Below are 17,789 nucleotides of genomic sequence, written 5' to 3' on the forward strand. Positions count from 1 at the left end.
ATTGCTTGCAGATGTGCTTGGAAATTAAGTAAATCCAACCCATTAAATAGCAGTGTTCCCTTCCATCAATTGCTATCAGCTTTCAGGGTGAATAAGCTTACTGTTTTGACTTCCTTTCGACAGCATGTGTGGCTTAACGCCGACATTTCGGCCGAAAGAAACGATGGGCCGTTGCCGGATGCACGAAAATACTTTAAGAGCATGTAAACCAGCGCATGCATCTTCTGTTGCAAGGACGAGTCCCTTGCTACGCATGAAAAAATGATAAACACTCTTGGTTTGTTGATGCATGCATTGCCACCATCGCGAGACACGATGTCATGTTGCAGGTGGTCACGTGACCACCCGTCAGTTTGCATGGAGCTGTTCACATTTGCAGCATCGTGTTGGATCAGCTGTGCATTTCTTTTTCGCCTTTGAGATATTGCAGAATCTTCTAGTCGGTCGATCGCTTGGATGTCACCATCGTCATCAAGACTTGCTGTCTTAGACTGATCCAGGTTCCTCTTCCCTTCTAGTCATCCGATTGCAATATTATCCGACTAATGGGTGCCTAACATCAAACGCAAATGCCCAAGATTACTCAGCAAAGTATTTGAGACATATCGCTGATCCCCATCATCTGCTTGTTCCTTTGAACTGATACCACGAGTCACGTGGCCCCCTTGCAATGTCCCTTTGTCACTTCTGATCTGCCTTTGTCTAAGACTCGACAGTAAAGCCTAACCAATCATGAGAAAATAAGCATTTGGGTAAGGTTCCTTGCAGGGCTTGGCAAGTCATCGCCATTAAGACTTGGCGGCTTGGGATGTTCCCAGTGCGCGATACAAGTCTAGGGTGACAGCTGAGTGACGCAGTTGGCTCTTCCATATTATCACAAATAATGGTTCCAACTTGATATAAAAGAATGTAATTACTCTATGAGCACTCACAGTGATTTCTACCAAATTCACAGTTTATTCTTTCAACACTCTACGCTCAGCCCGTCCATTGTGAAAATCCCAACGTTCTTTGTAATTTGACATGCAGATCAGGGTCCAATCTTCAGAGCCCAACCCACGTTACAACTACGCGATTAGAACATGGATAAAGTGATTAACTACGATCATATAACCCCCTCGTCGTCGGAGAATACATGAAAGCATCAATCCAGTCGTCATGAAACAATCCTCCCCCTTCAATTGGTTGTAACCCCCAATCTCTCGTTTTTCGCCTTGACGCCTTTGCCGCTAGCTCGGTGGAATCCCGAGGCACCCCGGAAACACGATCAACTTATACCCGACCAATCAGGAGGGACCAGGTTCTGACACGTCATCGCAATTTTGTAGATCACTGTCTCAAAACTGGGAAGGTTTACCGTGACGTCATGGTGGTGGTGCAAGTCTATGCACTAAAGTTCGCGTTGCCGACCAACGACGCTGATCGAGCGACTTGCGGTGTGCAACCATCGTGTACGATACCGTACCCATCATGACTTCTATATACCCGATGCCGCTGCTCTCCCGAGAGTTGACGCCGATCGTGTCGCCAGACATCCGACTCCTCCTACAGACGACAAGCCGATAGCAGACACACTGTCGTGATGAACCACGCCAACATGATCGAGGACAAGCACCTCAAGGTATCTCTGCACGCTCGCATCTACCTTTGACCTCCTGCTAAGGTTCGCACCAGAAAACCTACATCATAGCCGTGCTGTGTTCCACCCTCGTCGGCACATTCACCTCGTCCATCGGCCTCTGGGACCGCGTCAAGGAGCGCCGCAAGCAGAACCACCGCGACACGACCCAAGACGAAGAGATCAAGAAGCTCAAGGAGCAAGTCGAAAAGTCGGAGAAGAAGGCCAAGGAAAAGGACCAGACGCTAGAGAAGGAGAAAGAGACGGACGAGGTCAGCGCTTCGCTCAAGAAGTCGAGTGTCCTCATCAGCCGGGAATTCGAGGATGGGTACGAACGACTCGGTCGGAAATTCGCCATCGGAGACGTGGTCACCGAGAATAAGCTGCAGGCACAGGTTATTGCTCTGCAGCAAACCGTCATCAACGTCCTGCAAGATGCCGTATACCACGGTCGGCGACTTGACCGCGTCGACATGCAACACCTTATCGCTGCCTCGAACGCCGCACGAGACGGATCCCTCGGAGCTCTTCGAGAGCAGCGACAACGCCTATTGATGGCTACCGAGAAGCCAAGGCCAGCACTGGCTCCGCCCCCGAAGCCGCTGCCTCCGCAAAAGGCACTCCCTGCTCCCGCTCGCAGCCGCGCATCGAGCATCGTCCGGTCCGAACACCCCCGATCCGAACCTGTCCGATCCGAGCCCGATCCTCTATACTGCATATATAGCATTGATCTACAGTGCGATAAGAATATGCGCATGGCCTCGACTTTTGCCCCTGGAGGCATCTGTCAATGTCCGGCCTGTGGGATCAAACTCGGTGTTGAAGCCGACGACATCTGGGCTATCCGGAAGCCCACGACAAGGTGGATCACGATCGACGGATACGAGCGAGAGGTCGATGAAGATCTTGAGTTCATCGTCAACCAACGATTCGTGATCAAGTGTCATACCCCAGACGGGGACTTTGCCTGCGTTCTCTGCACCAAGTTCCGCGACGGAGACGTTCTCTGTGCGAGCGCCGATGCATTGGTTAACCACGTGGGTCGATCTCATACTATTGAAGAGTTAGAATGGGAGCCCGACTTTCGCATGAGGGCTTTGTAAGTTGTGCATTTTTGGGCGGAATCTTTAAAGCGGCATATCTCTTTGGGCGGACATTGTGAAGCGTGCGAACATTTCTTTGGGTGGCATCTTGCATTTGGGGTTTGGGAAAATTTCATAGTCGGATCTTTGATAGAAGCTATAGATGATACATGGTAGCATTCATGAATGATGACAACTCTTTTGATGTTTGCTTTTGATCAGTCACATCTTAGCTTCGTGAGCTCCTGGGGACTTCCTTGGATGTGTTTCCCCAAGACAACGTTCCCCTGACATGCAATCGGCTAAGAGATTAAGCTTAACAACCCATACCAATAGCCCAATTGCAGCTGGAGCCATGTCTTGGCGCCTCTGGGCAGGCTGCGGGATGGGGTCTGGACCAAGGTGGGCTGAGACAGCTGAACAGCCTCCACTTGGCGGTGACTAACATTGGGCTCAGCCCGGGGTGAGTCAGACAACCACCATTATAAGAGAGTCGTGTGTATAGCTGAGCTTCAGGAGCCTGCTTTCTCTTTTGTTTAACAAAAAGAGCAACCGTCAAAATGGAGAACCAGCCCCCATCCAAACCGTTGGCTTCACGCATGAAGGAGTACGAAGCAACAACGGAGATCCACCTCGATCCATCAAAGCCTGCCGTCCTCCGACTCGACGGCCACTCTTTTTCCAAGTTCACAGCGTCATTTGCGAAACCCTTCGATGAGCGGCTACACACCGCCATGGTCAAGACATCTGCTGACCTACTTGGCGCATATTCATCAGCCACTTTGGCGTACACGCAGTCAGATGAGATCACCCTTGTGTTCCCAGATGGTGTCGGTAGCCAGTTTAATGGGCGTGTTACAAAGATTGCCTCGCTAGCTGCGGGACGTTGCTCTGTTCATTTTTACTCGCACCTCGTGGACGCACTGGTCGAGACACCAGAACCACCCGTCAAGGGCTTTTCCCCACTCCCTTTTCCTCATTTCGAGAACCAGACACTTCCTCACTTCGATGGTCGCTTGTTTAACGTCCCAAACGTTGAAGAGTGCCTGAGCAATGTCATATGGCGATGCCGCGGCGACGCCATCCGGAACAGCGTATCAGGCTTTGCAAGGAGTCTTTTCACAACAGAGGAGCTACACGGAAAGAACAAAGACGACATGCTCGAGATGGTCAGGAAGAAGGGCTTTCCGTATGAACAATCTGTGCCAAAGTGGGCCCTAGAGGGATCCATGTTGAAGAGGACTCTTGTCAAGATGACAGCGGTAGATCAGAAAACCGGTGAAACAGTTGAGGTAGTGCGGACGAGGACAAGGTGTGAGGATAGAGGAATAACAGAGTTTTCGGGCGAGAACTTGGCTCTGGTAAGGGACAAATACTGGCCTAAGGCATGATGATAAGGGCAGGCCTCTGTATCGTACTGGCCACCAAATAAGATGCTGAGGCAGGGATGGCTGGTTGATAGAGAACTACAATATTTGGTTATGATTTTGGCCACTGCCGTCAGATGAGGCTTGCATATATGAGCTACCTTAACTTGCCGCCTTGTTACGTGCATCTCAGTAAATCTTAGGCCTCACTGTGATGCACACTAGCACCCTTAGCATCCCCTGCATGCAGCACTGAATCCTTGACATCCGGGTCAAGCACCTGAATCCGAGTCTGCTTAAACTTCCGAAGCGGCACCTTCATCTCAAAGAGCTTGTCCACCTCCTCCAGAGTGCGATCCTTCATCTCGGGGACAAGCAAGAAAGCAACAACCGTCATAACGAAGCAGATCAGCTGTAACTGAACCCAAACTTGCCGCCCAGACCTGCATAGTCGCTGTCAAGCAGGTAGGGTAGAGTGAAGGACGTGACAAAAGTTGTGAGGATGGAGATGCTGCAGGCGACCAAGCTCGTCCTTTCCTTGACGCGGGCCAAAGTGAATTCTCCCAAGACGACATAAGATCTATACGGTTAGTTTACAGCCCTAAAAGACTAGGATATAACTTATAGAGGGGCCCATGGCATACAGTACATGGCGCTGAAGAGACACATGGATGCCACCATCATCTGTCTGGCAGCGTACGTGGGATCAGGAACTGCGGATACAATGGCAACGATGTATAGGAATGGCGCCCATAAGAAAACCTCCGGTTAAGAGAATAGGCCTGAAATGCTGTCAGCGAGTTCATCGCAGATTCTAATCAGGATAAGTTCACGTACCGCCGCCCAAAACTGTCAACAACAAACCAGGTGCCCGCAGTGCCAATAACACCGGCGACATTAGCCAAGACAGTAAACAGGAAGGTCCGTTTGACAAATACGTTTTGCTGGGAAAATATGGGAGAGTACTGATTGACAAATGCCTGACCAGTAATCTGCTGTCCAAACATAGCGATGATGGCAATAATTGTTCGCAATCGGTTGTGGTGGTCAAACACTTTGCTCCAATTACTCTTGCTAGCATTAGCCTGGTCTGCTTGGATCTCGGCCATATCAACTCTGATGTCGTTCTCTGTCAATTTGCCCCACAGACGTTGGATGGATTCGAATGCCTCGTCGGGGCGGTCTTCTGATAGAAGCCAGCGAGGCGATTCGGAAATGAACGGCAAGAGAGCGAGCAGAATGGCTGGCACGACAAACTGAAGGCCAACAGGGATGCGCCAAGATGCATCACTTGGAATGCCCTTGGTTCCCAAGTTGACGAGAGAAGCAACCGCCTGTCCAAAGATGATGACCATCTGGATAGTCGAGTTCATCAACCCGCGAAGCTCTTTAGGGGAGCACTCTGCCTGGAAAATAGGGACAACAACGATGCAAAAGCCTGTCATGGCAAAGTTGACGGCTCTGCCAACTATGAACTGGGCCGCGGAAAAGGCTGCTTTTTGTAAAGTAACACCTACGAGCGAAATGCAGACGAGAATGAAGATGGCCATCTTTCTTCCCCAGCGCTCAGAAACTGAACCACAGGTGATGGCTCCGACGAGCTTGCCGAAGAAGGGAGTCGACGCCATGATAGATGAGAGATAACCCGGCAATGCGTAGAGGTCTTTGTCGTCGTAAAGCCTTCCTACTTGGGGGCAAACATGCTGGCTGGGTCATGTGAGTAGCCATCTCGGCACAGGTAGCTCGGACACCTACCGTAGGTAGGCCACCCAACCAGGATTTATCATTTCGTGTCCCCTTACATCCCAAGGGGACTGCCTCGTCTCTGTGGGCTGTAGGTTGATTTTCATTGTGATTTGCCACTCATATGCGGCAAGGCAAACTCGTACGAGGATGCCTTGTTGTGTTGAAGCATAGCCCCCAAGGCTCTAGCAAGGCACATCGTGTAGTAGATAAGCAAGCCACCCCCTCTCAAATGAAGATTTTTGCAAGCTGAGTCCCTGACCAAGACGTATTTTCATCAAAACAGCGAATCCAAGAATCAATAACTGCTTCAAGTAAATTCGACATGTCCAGTACCGAACCAGCGGGTGCCGTAAAGTTTTCCCCTGCGAGCAAGAGGGCAGGTATACAAGCTCTTCGGGCGATCAATACACTACGAGCCTTTCGCCGGATTCAAGAGCCGTGCGACAGACTAACGGAGGAGGTGAGGTCGTTTCCCCGTTTTGCTTTGAGATATTGTCACTTATCTCAACTGCAATTCTGACACGGAAATAGGTCAACATGATTCGAAATGCCATGGAGCTCGTCTTTCGTGAAGGCCCCTTGGAAAAAGCCCTAGAGAAATCGCTGTTGGAGGCCTTTGATTTACAAGTCACTGCGATTGCTAAAGACTTGGGTAATCTTCTGAGGAGGCGCACAGAACTTTTAAAACCCGATATACGAGGATCTATCCTGGTAAAGAAGCATATTCAGCGTATCCGAGAAAGGGCTCTGGCTGTACTGGAGAATTTGGGCCGCCTTCATTCCGTGCGTTTTCAGCCGTCACCGCCACGACCAATTTGCCAACAATATATTGGCATCCCCCCGTATTTGCTTTCCCATTTGGAGGCTGGATAGAAGTGCGCGTTTGCTAACATTGATGATAGTGCAACTACTACTGAACCGTCAATCTCTGAAACATCGGAGAGCGACGAGGAAAACGACGATGGCGCCGTATGGTTGAGGAAGCTGCCAAGAAAGAGATTGTCGGAAACACTTTGGCTCGATGATACTACAGGACCGCCCATCCATCTTAAAATTCTATCCGCATGGCTACCGGAGCTCCAATGCCCATCAGCGGGAGGAGTGGACGTGAACCAGCACAACACCCCGATCCAACCTTCGTGGCAAGACAGCAACCAAGATCACGAACCTCCCTTAGACAAAAACCTCTTTCAGGCTAAGCACAGAAACTTGCCCAGGGCGTGGAAGAGACGCCGCTTTTGGCTTGGGTTCGATGATGTTAAAACACTGTTTACAGATTTCCCAGTTGAAATCGACGATTCCCCAACCGAAGAAACGATTGATGAGCTGCCGGGAAAGCTTTTCCACCTGATACAGGCAATAACAGCGGCATTGAATGAGCAGGACTGTAATCAAAGCACTGAATTGATTTTGGCGGCAGAGCACAACAATTTCCAAGTCTTGAACGTACTTAGGAAAGCGATGGCAGCTTTACACAGTGGTGAGGGTCACTCGCAGGCCATGCCTCCCCCTGCTGTCTTACGCGCTGATGACTTCCCATTGGAAGTCTTCCCGGTTCATCTGGTTGAGCTTGGTGCGGCTGATGGAGATCAACATCATAAATCTGAACAGAAATCTTGTTCAGTGGGTGGTAATAGCCTGAAAAGCCACCCGAACAACGCTCCATCTGTGGCAGTGACAAGTAAGTTTAAGGCCTACGAAGCTGCCTAGATTCCTATTAACCAACGTTACAGGGTCATCATCTACGCTCCCGGAGCTAGTCGATATCATCTTCCACAAACTTGCTCCCATTTTTGAACCGCCTGTGCCCTTAGGCAAGACCCGGGTCAGATGGAAATGTGTATGGTAGAACCCCGTTGTTAGAACCTGTTGGTACATATGCTGACATGGACTCCAGAGCTGTGGCGATGACCTGTTTGACGATTTTACCGAAACCAAGCTGGGCTCTTTGGATGCATTAAGAACCCGCATATCGGAAGGACATAGAACACGCAGCTCCGGTCAGCAAAAAAGCAAGTTCAACTCCCAATCTGTCCTAAGTTTACCAGAAACGTTCACCGGTTGGGTGAAACAGCTCACAAAGCTGCTTAGAGGAAAGCGTAATCAACCGACAAATAGCCCACTACTGACACTCAACTCGCAAATCCCACAACGCGACGGCTCGCAGCCAGGCCAGGAGGTCCTGCACCTTCTCCTTTGTATTGACAAGGGAGAATCTCTCACCAGACTACACCAGGATCGTCTCTGTAGTATTAACGGAGACAAAGACCTCTTTGCGTTCCTGAGAATTTGTTACCACAAACATAGGAAGTTCACTTCCTGGTTCACCCTGCGGAGTGTAAAGAGTGTGTCATTGACTAGAGTATGTCTTATCGAATGCGATTCATTGATCAACACGAGCTTACTAACATTCCTATAGTTCAAAGTAGATGCCAACTACTTCGCGGGAGTCCATGACCACAGCGTAGCTTGCTCGTCTCAGTGCATCTGTCTTCCTCCTGTTGAGAGGGTAGAGTCAAACGAGTATCGCTGCGCACCAGCACCCAAGGTTGAGCTGGGCTACTTTCCCGCCCTTGGCCCACGAGAACTCCTGCACTACTTTAAAAAGCCCCATGATTTCGAGATCCCCCAGCGCAGCTACTTGAATCAGATTCCGAAGCGGGCGTGTGGGCAGTTGCGGGCAGCACAGGACCAGGCCGAACTTGGTTGGGGGTTGCATTTCGAGGAGGGGTGGCACTGGAAGACCATCTACTTCATCATGGTTGCCCTAGTAGCTGTGCCAGCCATGGTATTTGGGATTGTTTGGTCGATTGTCAAGGAAGACATCCAGAGTGCGTTTGCCATTTCCGGGGTCTGGATATCTTTGGGGCCCTTGATGCTGGGGTATATGGCGATTCGAGATGTTTGACGTGGTGGAGGACCAAAACATGTTGGAAAGGTATCTAGATGTACACAATCTTTGGCGTAATGGCGTTAGGAAAGAAGGTAACTCGTCGGCAGGGGAATATTAGCACAGCCAGGCCTTTTTGTCTCTACCAAACTCATGTATAACTGATCAAAGCTTCCAATTCCGGTCAATATCGCTTTCGATCCTCTCAAAAACCTTGACACCCTGCTTGCCCAAAGCAGTGCCTACGGCCACCGCGCTTGCACCGACCGCTCTCATCCTCCGAAAGCCATCACCATCACGAACCCCACCAACTCCAATGATGGCAATATGTTTTAATTCTTCGGTTTGGTTAAGAAATCTCCGCAACGTTGACACGTTTCCGAGAGCAAGAGCGTGTAACGGTGGACCAGCCATGCCACCGACACCAACGTTTGGAAGCTGGGGCGTCAGGCTGTTTCCACCATCTTGTCCGAAGATGAGGCAAGATCCGAGAGTGTTTGTCGCAGTGATGAAGCTGATAGAAGACGCTGCCGGTACGAGCGTTTCAATCAAGGAGGTAAACTGACCCTCGTACGTGTAAGGTGGTGTTTTGATTCCAATTGGAATTGCAGGGTTCTTGGGCAGTATGGAAAGATATTTCTCAAGAGCTGCGCCGTGATACGCAGGTGGTGGAGCGCCAGGGATGTTTGGGCAGCTCAGGTTGACTTCCATTGCCAGAGGGAAAGACAGGACTTTTGAAGTGGACGCAAGCAGCTCATAGGAAGCCAGAATATCTTCGGGTGAGCCCGTGACGCTTACAATGAAGGTCTTCTTCATCGTCGGAAGCTGGTCGCCAATTTCCTTGAGAAACTTTATGTATCCTTCCAAAGGGATTGGGCTGTAACCAAGACTGTTTAGACTGGCTGTTGCATTCTCTGTGTGGCCTGCGGGGGGAACTTGGTTCGAGGAAGTTCCCTCGTTTGGCTTTGCCGTAGCAGGGTCAAAGAAAAGATATCGATGGTTGGCATCCTGGTGGTCGAAACCCTTGATAAGAGACGTCCTTGTTGTGACAGCACCTGTTGATGGGCAAGCGGCTATGGTAATGAGATCATCAAGGTCTGTAGCCCATGGCGTCGCTGAGTTTAGCAACGGAGGGTCGATAGTCAGACGAACAGGCATAGTTGCGGTGTTGGTGGATGATTGTTGAGGGTGAGGGGTTCACCGTGTTGCATTGCAGTCGAAGATAAAGGTTGTTGATAAGGTTGGGCGGTTATGTAATCTTGGTGGTGGGACTGGAATGGCGATAACCTCGGCACCACCAGGTGCCCTGATCTCCGGCCGTACAACGTACATACCTACAGCTGAGGTTAAGGTGTTTTTAGAGCTTGAAGGGTTCCAATGAACGCTGAAGAGCAAAGTCGAGAATGCGGAGCCTGGCCGAACTAGAAATGGGTAGACGTGGTTCATTGAGAGTTAGGGGATGGCATATGACGACCCGAGACAAAAAGTGAAGAAGTCTCAATGAAGTTAGATTAAGAAAAATAATGCTTATCCATTTTATGCATCAGATCCCTCTAGACAAACACCGACGGTAAAGCTGGCTTAAGTAGTCTCTAAAGCACCACCAACAACCTAAACCTTTTGCAAGGCAAGACCATCAAAGTACCAATCGAGCTCAGAACCACTCGAATAAATCTTGAACATGAACGAAGCCTCACCGCCCTGGCCCTCACGCACAGTGAACCTGGTGTAGAACTGATGCCATCCCCCAATGTACTGGGCCGGATACTCAGGGAAAGCCTCATAGATAGTCTGATCGCCGCGGTAGATGACGGTACGGATCAAGTCGAAAGGCTCAATGTCCTTCTTGTTGGACTTGGCTAGGAAGGTGATCCGGTAGGAGGAACCAGGCTCGAGGTGGAATGTGGGCAAGTACTTGACCTTGACCACGCCTCGGTCGGCGACTTCCAGGACGCGAAGGGCCCAAGAGTCTGGCTGTTGGATGTCGAGGTAGAAGTCTCCCTCCTTTTCCATATCTAGACCCCACTTTTCGACGTCCCGGTCCTCAAAGTCCAAATTGAAGAGGGTGTCGGCTGGCGACAAGTCATTAGCATGGGGCTCAAGAGTGTGGTAGGAGCATGCACTCACCGTTGGTACATTGATAGCATTCAAGCTGAGAAAAGTAGCTACCGCTGGCTTCATCACGGTGGCCAACAGAAGCAAAATCGCCAGAAAAGAGCTGGCAAAAGCCGGATTCGGGTCGAAAGTTGAAGAAGGTGCACGAAGGAGTCTTGGCACAAAGATCGGCACATTGGGTTACTCGAGGGATGTTTTTGAGGATCGCCAATCTTTCCAGAGTCGTTGTCGATGTAGCCTTGCTTTGAGCAAGCCAGCTTGCTTGGACGGGCGTTAATGATGGAGCAGTAGGGTTCAGAGTCACGAGGGAGGACGGCTGCGCTGGCTCCAGAGTGGAGGAGGCCGGCGAGGGCTGTGAGGTATTGAGATGATCGCATGGCTATGTTTCTCTGTGTAGAGATCTCTGAGAAGGATGTTTTTTGTTGAATGATATTGAACTGTAAAAGCCTTGCGATTTTACAGTAAATATATACAACTCCCAACCCTTCCATCCGCTTGTTGCTGAAATGCAATTACGGCCATCAAGTGTGCAACTGCGCCTCACAGCCCATCGGGCTCCGAGTAAGCGGAGTACTAGCTGAGATTGAGCAAGGCATATTAATGCTTCATCTGGCCCATAATTAGCCAGTAACGGGATTGTCTGACAGTGTTGAGCCCAGCCACACGACAAAGGCCGAGGGCGTTGAATCCGCTTACTTGCAGGGGTTGAAAGGTCGCCGACCTGCGAATGCATGCACAATCGGCCAAGTCCGTGTGCGGCCTCTTTTCTGCCACTACCAAGCGCCACAGAAGCTGAGTTCAATACTCGACTATATGTCAAACATGGAAGCTGTCGCGCAAGCAGAGTCACATATGTCGAGGGGTCGCCAAGCACAAATCAGAGAACTGTTGCATTTCATCAAAGAATATCGTCACAAAATGAAGAAAACTCTAACTAAGGTACCCCCAAGTCATAGCCAATTCCTAGTCGCAGCACTCCTCACACAAACAAAAGCCTTGCACAGGAAACTCAAGCAGTCCGAGTCATCTTGACCTTGCTCAATCCCGACCCACCATCATCCCTCGTCGAACTAACAGCAAGCTCAAACTTGGTAGTGGCACCAGCAGCAGCCGCAATATTAACAGTTCGAGTCCTGATACCAGTGTTCCAAGCAGTTGTTCCAACCTTGCGGATACTCCATTCGATGCCTGGGTCGGCTTCAAACGTGACACGCATCTTTTGGCCGGCCTTGATGGAGAAGATGTTGATGGCGCCTTTCCAGGCTTTACCTGTGACCGACTTGGAGTAGGTGCCGCCAACTTTGGCAACATTGACAAGGGGATGGGTAGTTGTGGGTGGTCCTCCAAGTTTGAGGGGAATCTTCTGGCCGTTGGGGTACTTGATGGTCTGGTCCCTGCAGGCAAGGACGAAGCGATGCCATAGAGTAGATGTAATCTTTGTGTCTATCGACAGCGACTTCCGCTCAAGTTCGTAGGTTGCCTTGTTAGGATGCCCCTTCATCCAGTTGTTGACATCAGTTGGAGACCATCCGCCTAATCTATCGGCAAAGTGGAAGAAGAGGGCAGCAGCCTCGTCATTCTGGTAAAGAGGGATTCCGAATTGGTACTCTTCAGGGTAGAGGCCACGGTTCATGATAGCGTTGGTGGTAGGGTAGGCAAGCCCATCAAAGTAGCGAGCAATGCCCTGACGCCACCATTCATTTCCCTTTGTCCAAGCAGTAACAGTCGGACGATGGAACTGCTCCACGCATTGGTACATGCCCTTGATGACATCCTTCTGAATAGCCAGAAGAGGGTACTTGCTAGTGCCGGGAGGAAAGTCGATGATCATGTAGCAAGGATCCTTGGTACCAAAGTTGTTGTCGTCGACTTGAACGATATCGCCGAGGACGCCCGAGACAAAGCCGATGTGAATCTTGAGAGGACCAGCCATCGATCCAAAGATGCCGACGCCTTTCTTGATGGCAGCAGCGACACCGTTGACGATCTCGCTGTAGCGAGGTTCCTTCTGCCAATGCCCAGGAACCTGGTACAGACGAGCAGTGATGGAACCTCCTGTGATGGTCCGAGTCCAGGCATTGTTACAGGTACTTCCTGCAAGATCCTGTGCGCTCTGAGGAAGAGGTCCTTTCCAGACTGGGCAGCTGAACAACTGGCGGGTCCACCATTTGCTCCAGTCGACCTCGAAGCCGGGGAGGAGAGTCGGGCCGGCCGGTTCGGGGGCCGGGCTTGCGGCGGCAGGGGCGAGACCCGTGAGGGCGGTCGCAACGATGGCGAGGAGCCGGAAGGAGTTGACCATGGCGAGTTTGATCAAAAGTGAATGGCAGTATTAAGTTGAAGCTTTTATGGGCGTGAAATCAAGGAAAGGACGAGCAAAGGGGAAGTATTTTAACAACTCAGCTTCTCTCGCCAAGGATTCTAGGCTTCAACTATTTTTACTCAACCGCCTAAAAAAATCAAGCTTAAATTTCCAAGGTCTTCTAGTGTACCCTCACGAGAAGCCACCACGTCTCCATTCGAGGTAGAAAGCCGTTAGCATTGGCCCATGCTTAAATATCGTGGCGGCGCCTCACTCGAGCGCCGGGTTGCACTGAAGCTTCTGGTTGGTTGGTGTTTTCAGCCTTGGACGCTACTTGTGAGGGCTGAAACGCGTCCTAGCAATCTCCGTTGAGTTGCGGAGGGCGGTGGACACGAGGGCAGAGAGTCACACCGGGAGCAGTTTTTGGTCCTTATTAGAAGAGATATAATGAGTTGCCTTTGACCTCTTCCGGGCTCTAAATGACAATGAGTGCCTACTCCGTATAAATCATAGAGATGAGGGCCATCTGTTCCGTAACGGGAACACGCGACACTATCGATGAACGAGAGATGGGTTCGTCCCAATCAGGCAGCTGCATAATGAAAGTGGCGCACCGATATTCTTCTCAAAGGATCGTTTTGATGGGTAGCATCGCAGCCGCCAAGCTCGACCTTGTACCACGCGACTCCTAATATCCGTTAAGAAACGGATCTAGCGGTGTTTTTAGGCCTTGAAGCTGGGCAACAGGTGCTGGCAATGAGGCTTGGCGCATGCAGGTACTCAAAGTGCATGCCTAAGAAGTGAGGGGTCGCTACTTGTCACCATTCAGTGATGGTTGGGACAAGAGGCTGAGCAGTGAATGGGTGCCATAAACAAGAATAGATGGAGGGGATACGGGCAACGGGACGGCGACAACAAAGACAAATAATCGTATCCAAGTGCCCTATTAAACCAGTGGTTTCTGTCCCATCCAAAAATAGTACTTCTCGTATGTATGAATCTCTGTATCATAGAGATCCTTTCTCGCCGCCGCTAGGAATGCCTCGATGTCCTTGGCCTCCATAATCCGGCGGAAAGGTTTTGCAGCCATGGCTCCAAACATGTCCTCCACGGCAGTCCGACAGTACAGTCCTATTAGGCGTAGCTTCTGGTCCTATTTGTGCCTTTAATTAGCAGCGCGAGTAACTGCAGGACGAAGGGGAACTTGCCTTTGCCCACGCTCCAATAGGCACCTTCAATACTATGCATCCCACGTTGATGAAGCCAGCCTTTTGGAGGGGCTCCCCAAGTCTCTCGCCAGCTCTGAAGTTCATGCCGAAACTTCTTACAGCAGCCTCGGCTGTGTCAAAGAATTTGCCTAGGGAGGAGTCAGGCGGAAGAGATTCATCATCGCAGTTTGCACGAGCATCGAGCTCCTGGATTTCTATCCACCCTCCCGGATTAAGATGTCTGTAGGCTGCGTTCAGTACACTTTCAGCAACTAGAATTGTCAACCAGAGTAAGGTCTGCGGCTACTTACTCATACGCTTGTTGAAGAACTGTTGGTTGATCTTTCAACCACGGACTGATACAGCGCATGTGCACAAAGTCATAGCCATCTCCAAGCATCCATGAATCTTCTATGTCGTCGACAACGAATTTCAGGTTCGGTGGCACCCACAAGGGCTGTATAGGACTGAGGTCAACACCAACGACGGAAGCGCTGGGGTACATGTCGGCCACTACAACCATCAGATGTGTCCGGAAACTACAGGGCCCTTTGGGAGTCACCTTCAATAGCCCAAGAGCCAGTCCCGGTGCCCAAGTCCAGGACCTTCTGTGGGTTATTACCGACCGGGGCGAAGAATAGCTTGCCGCTAGTCAGTGTTAGCGAGCTGCTCCTCCCACGCTGCAGGGACTTACTCGGTAAGTTCAAGCATCATTACATGCTTCATATCATCTCGGTTCTGCTCGGCATCATCATTTGGGATCGGATACCTGGCAAATGTCAGGTTGCACAACGGCAGTTGAACTTGGCCTGAAACTCACGTCCCATGCCGGTAGTGGTGATACTACCGCAGTATCAGTTCATTCTGCCAAGGATGTACACAGACGTAGCAATAAATGCTCACCCGCCTTCCATTCTCATAAAAGTGCTGATATATACTCGAATTCAAGCTCGCAGCCTGAAAGCTGACAGACTCGGCGTCATAGTCAGATGTGGGAAACTCGTCCACCTCGTCGACCCGGTCCCGCGATTCGATTGGCTCAATAGTAGCAGCATGAGCAAAAGCCCCCGCTTCCATTTCGACGGTTAGACAGTTGGACAAGAGGTGAACAAATGGGGCTTGTTGGTGTGATGTACGACCATGTTTGCCGGCGCGAACCCCGCAGGCGGAAAATGGCTCAAATGCGTGAGTTGTTTGAGTTGCATCAGAGGCGCAGATCCAGGTCTTGGCACCACGAGATGTAAAGGGGGCAAAATAGCCAGCCTCGGCTTAAGCTCTTTGTTTCTGCAGCTGCAACCTGATGGCATAATTCACGTGTTTGGACTTGAAATGCATCATGTCGTTGTATTTATGTCCCAGACAAGATCTCGGTTGAGGTGGTCACGAGACTCCTGGGGGAATGTCACGCCACTCTTTGGAGCCTAATCCTGATTGCAAAGACTCTGCACTGGATCCACAAATTATCCATATATACTAGAATAGTTATGCTATTAGCATTGAGTATTAAGGGACTTTACTGAGGATGACTTGGAGTTTTGGCATAGAGTTTCGAGTCTTGGCTAGTGCCGGGTAGGAGGGCCAAGTATGGGATCTTGGCATGCGTCAATTACCTAGTATCTCGATACATCTTTCTCACTTCGCTTATCTAGTCAATAGCCTCTTCATCCAATACCCGATATGGTCTTGGCAAGATAGACTCTGAAATCGTGACTGGTTATCATTGGCGGCTTTTCATGTTATCTTTTGGCGGGTGGATGTGTCACAAATCTCAGTGTTTGACGAGATCATGACCTTTCGCCAGGCCAATCTCCACTGAAGATCAGCACTAATCCGCCCCAGGAACTAACAGTACATCATTAATAAGATGCCCTGAAACTCGCAAAGACTTAAATGTGTTTCAAGTGACAGATTGAGGACCAGAACGAGTCATCCATCCTCAGGAGTGTGGCGCATTTGCAGCCCCAGTTGCCCAACGATTTGGAATCCGACAAGACCATCTCGGACTTTCATTGCTTAATTAAAAAAAACACCTTTATTTAGGGTGTTTGCCAACGGTTGAGACCCTGCCGTCTTACCTGGATCCACAGCGTAAGCGCCGAGTCGCGTGGCTGAGCTCTGTGCTTACTCTTCGCAATCCAAGGACGAATCAAACATGACCAACTTGCAGGGCATAAGCTATAGACCAGGTTCCTCCCTCGGCTATGCTTAAAAAGTAGCTTGAAGGATCAAACCGTCATCCTCGGCGTCAGCCGTGAGGCGCGGGTCTCCGCTTATGGGGGCTGGGGAGTCGCTTAGAACGGGAATAGCTTCAGGTACGCCAGCCTTCTTTTGACTAGTCTATGGACCTTTGGTGTTTTTGGGGGCATGAATCTGACAGTGATCTTGAAAAAGTGAGTTCTCTGTCAGCAGCTTACTTTTGACCCCACAGCATGCATTCCCTTACATGCCCGCCTTTTCCCACATATCAGATCCTCTGATCTTTGTTCTCTTTTTGTTTCTCCTTGTGTTCAGCGGTATAGACTCAGCGATTTCAAGATGGTTTCATCTGCGTTTTCTTTCATCCTTGGGTCACTGGCCATTGGCGCCGTGACAGCCAAGCCCGTGTCTACTACTACTACTGTGTCTTCTTGTGTCCCCGTTCCAACAACAGTTGCGCCCGGAGATCCCACTGTCACTTTCATCACTCAGCGTGAGTCTTATTAGGGAAAACAACGAATCTTGTCTCTCTAACTTCTTTCAAGCCGAGGAACGCGATGACGATAAAAAGCCCAGCACCTCCCTCCACATCGACTTCGAAGACAACAACCTCGACCACTGGAGCATCAATTCCGACAAATCCTTCTCCTACAACATCGAAAACCTGCAGACTCCCTACGGAGACTCCCATGTGTTCAAGATCATCGAGCCTACCACAGAGGGCTACGCCTTTATCGACTACAAGGAGATCCTCAAGCTCGAAAAGAGCACACGCGGCTACAAGGTTGCCTTTACCGCCAGGTGCAGCTGGATCGATAAGGACGGTGTCACGGATTGGTCACCTATCGAGGTCATCCTCAAGCACAGCGGTAGCAGGGTATTCGAGACGAGGCCTTCCAACGGCAAGGACCTGGGCAACGGCTGGGCTCGGTTTGAGGAGGAGCTTCAGAATGAGGACGTCACTGGCGATACCAAGTTGAGAATTAGGGTCAAGTCTACGGGTTGGTCCTTGCAATGGTACTTTGACGACATCGTAGTCGAGAAGATCGAGTAGAGAAGCCCATCTATTGATCCTTGACCCTCATGTAAAGTACCAAGAAGGCGCCTCAGGAGTACCGGGATTCTTGAAGCCGAAATGGATACCCTTGAAAGTTTCCCCTGCGTTAAAGAAATTTGTTGTCCATCTTCCTCGTTCAGTTGGTAGAGCTTTTCGTTTTCAGCACGTTCTTTCCAGAACAAATAATACTACAAACAATCAGCATTGTCTC

General features: G+C 50.3%; 9 protein-coding genes across 9 annotated transcripts; 4 read left to right on the forward strand and 5 right to left on the reverse strand.

Annotated features, from left to right (window-relative positions):
* Window positions 1-1,597: 1,597 nt before the first annotated feature.
* Window positions 1,598-2,721, forward strand: MRS44_015181 (uncharacterized protein; the record flags this gene model as incomplete). Its single annotated transcript, XM_046277576.2, has 2 exons — window positions 1,598-1,621; window positions 1,675-2,721. 2 exons carry the CDS (start codon window positions 1,598-1,600, stop codon window positions 2,719-2,721), a joined length of 1,071 nt encoding a protein of 356 aa, XP_046126122.2.
* A 539-nt stretch (window positions 2,722-3,260) lies between these two features.
* On the forward strand, window positions 3,261-4,091 carry MRS44_015182 (uncharacterized protein; the record flags this gene model as incomplete). The annotated part of the gene is made up of 1 exon (XM_046277577.2): window positions 3,261-4,091. One exon carries the CDS (start codon window positions 3,261-3,263, stop codon window positions 4,089-4,091), a length of 831 nt encoding a protein of 276 aa, XP_046126123.1.
* A 384-nt stretch (window positions 4,092-4,475) lies between these two features.
* MRS44_015183 (uncharacterized protein) lies at window positions 4,476-5,695 on the reverse strand (the record flags this gene model as incomplete). Its single annotated transcript, XM_046274228.2, has 2 exons — window positions 4,476-4,647; window positions 4,905-5,695. 2 exons carry the CDS (start codon window positions 5,693-5,695, stop codon window positions 4,476-4,478), a joined length of 963 nt encoding a protein of 320 aa, XP_046126124.2.
* Window positions 5,696-6,135: 440 nt separating this feature from the next.
* MRS44_015184 (uncharacterized protein) lies at window positions 6,136-8,721 on the forward strand (the record flags this gene model as incomplete). Its single annotated transcript, XM_046281651.2, has 6 exons — window positions 6,136-6,273; window positions 6,345-6,655; window positions 6,716-7,494; window positions 7,547-7,653; window positions 7,711-8,175; window positions 8,233-8,721. 6 exons carry the CDS (start codon window positions 6,136-6,138, stop codon window positions 8,719-8,721), a joined length of 2,289 nt encoding a protein of 762 aa, XP_046126125.2.
* A 147-nt stretch (window positions 8,722-8,868) lies between these two features.
* MRS44_015185 (uncharacterized protein) lies at window positions 8,869-9,861 on the reverse strand (the record flags this gene model as incomplete). Its single annotated transcript, XM_046277578.2, has 1 exon — window positions 8,869-9,861. One exon carries the CDS (start codon window positions 9,859-9,861, stop codon window positions 8,869-8,871), a length of 993 nt encoding a protein of 330 aa, XP_046126126.1.
* Window positions 9,862-10,314: 453 nt separating this feature from the next.
* MRS44_015186 (uncharacterized protein) lies at window positions 10,315-11,195 on the reverse strand (the record flags this gene model as incomplete). The annotated part of the gene is made up of 2 exons (XM_065619097.1): window positions 10,315-10,800; window positions 10,965-11,195. 2 exons carry the CDS (start codon window positions 11,193-11,195, stop codon window positions 10,315-10,317), a joined length of 717 nt encoding a protein of 238 aa, XP_065475169.1.
* Window positions 11,196-11,827: 632 nt separating this feature from the next.
* MRS44_015187 (uncharacterized protein) lies at window positions 11,828-13,117 on the reverse strand (the record flags this gene model as incomplete). The annotated part of the gene is made up of 1 exon (XM_065619098.1): window positions 11,828-13,117. One exon carries the CDS (start codon window positions 13,115-13,117, stop codon window positions 11,828-11,830), a length of 1,290 nt encoding a protein of 429 aa, XP_065475170.1.
* A 946-nt stretch (window positions 13,118-14,063) lies between these two features.
* Window positions 14,064-15,402, reverse strand: MRS44_015188 (uncharacterized protein; the record flags this gene model as incomplete). The annotated part of the gene is made up of 7 exons (XM_065619099.1): window positions 14,064-14,270; window positions 14,371-14,566; window positions 14,637-14,838; window positions 14,888-14,973; window positions 15,020-15,094; window positions 15,146-15,168; window positions 15,229-15,402. 7 exons carry the CDS (start codon window positions 15,400-15,402, stop codon window positions 14,064-14,066), a joined length of 963 nt encoding a protein of 320 aa, XP_065475171.1.
* Window positions 15,403-16,860: 1,458 nt separating this feature from the next.
* Window positions 16,861-17,575, forward strand: MRS44_015189 (uncharacterized protein; the record flags this gene model as incomplete). Its single annotated transcript, XM_046284341.2, has 2 exons — window positions 16,861-17,014; window positions 17,067-17,575. 2 exons carry the CDS (start codon window positions 16,861-16,863, stop codon window positions 17,573-17,575), a joined length of 663 nt encoding a protein of 220 aa, XP_046126129.2.
* Window positions 17,576-17,789: the final 214 nt, after the last annotated feature.

This window comes from Fusarium solani (assembly GCF_023522795.1).
Source record: "Fusarium solani strain SB1 chromosome Unknown bctg00000011, whole genome shotgun sequence".
Taxonomy (NCBI): domain Eukaryota; kingdom Fungi; phylum Ascomycota; class Sordariomycetes; order Hypocreales; family Nectriaceae; genus Fusarium; species Fusarium solani.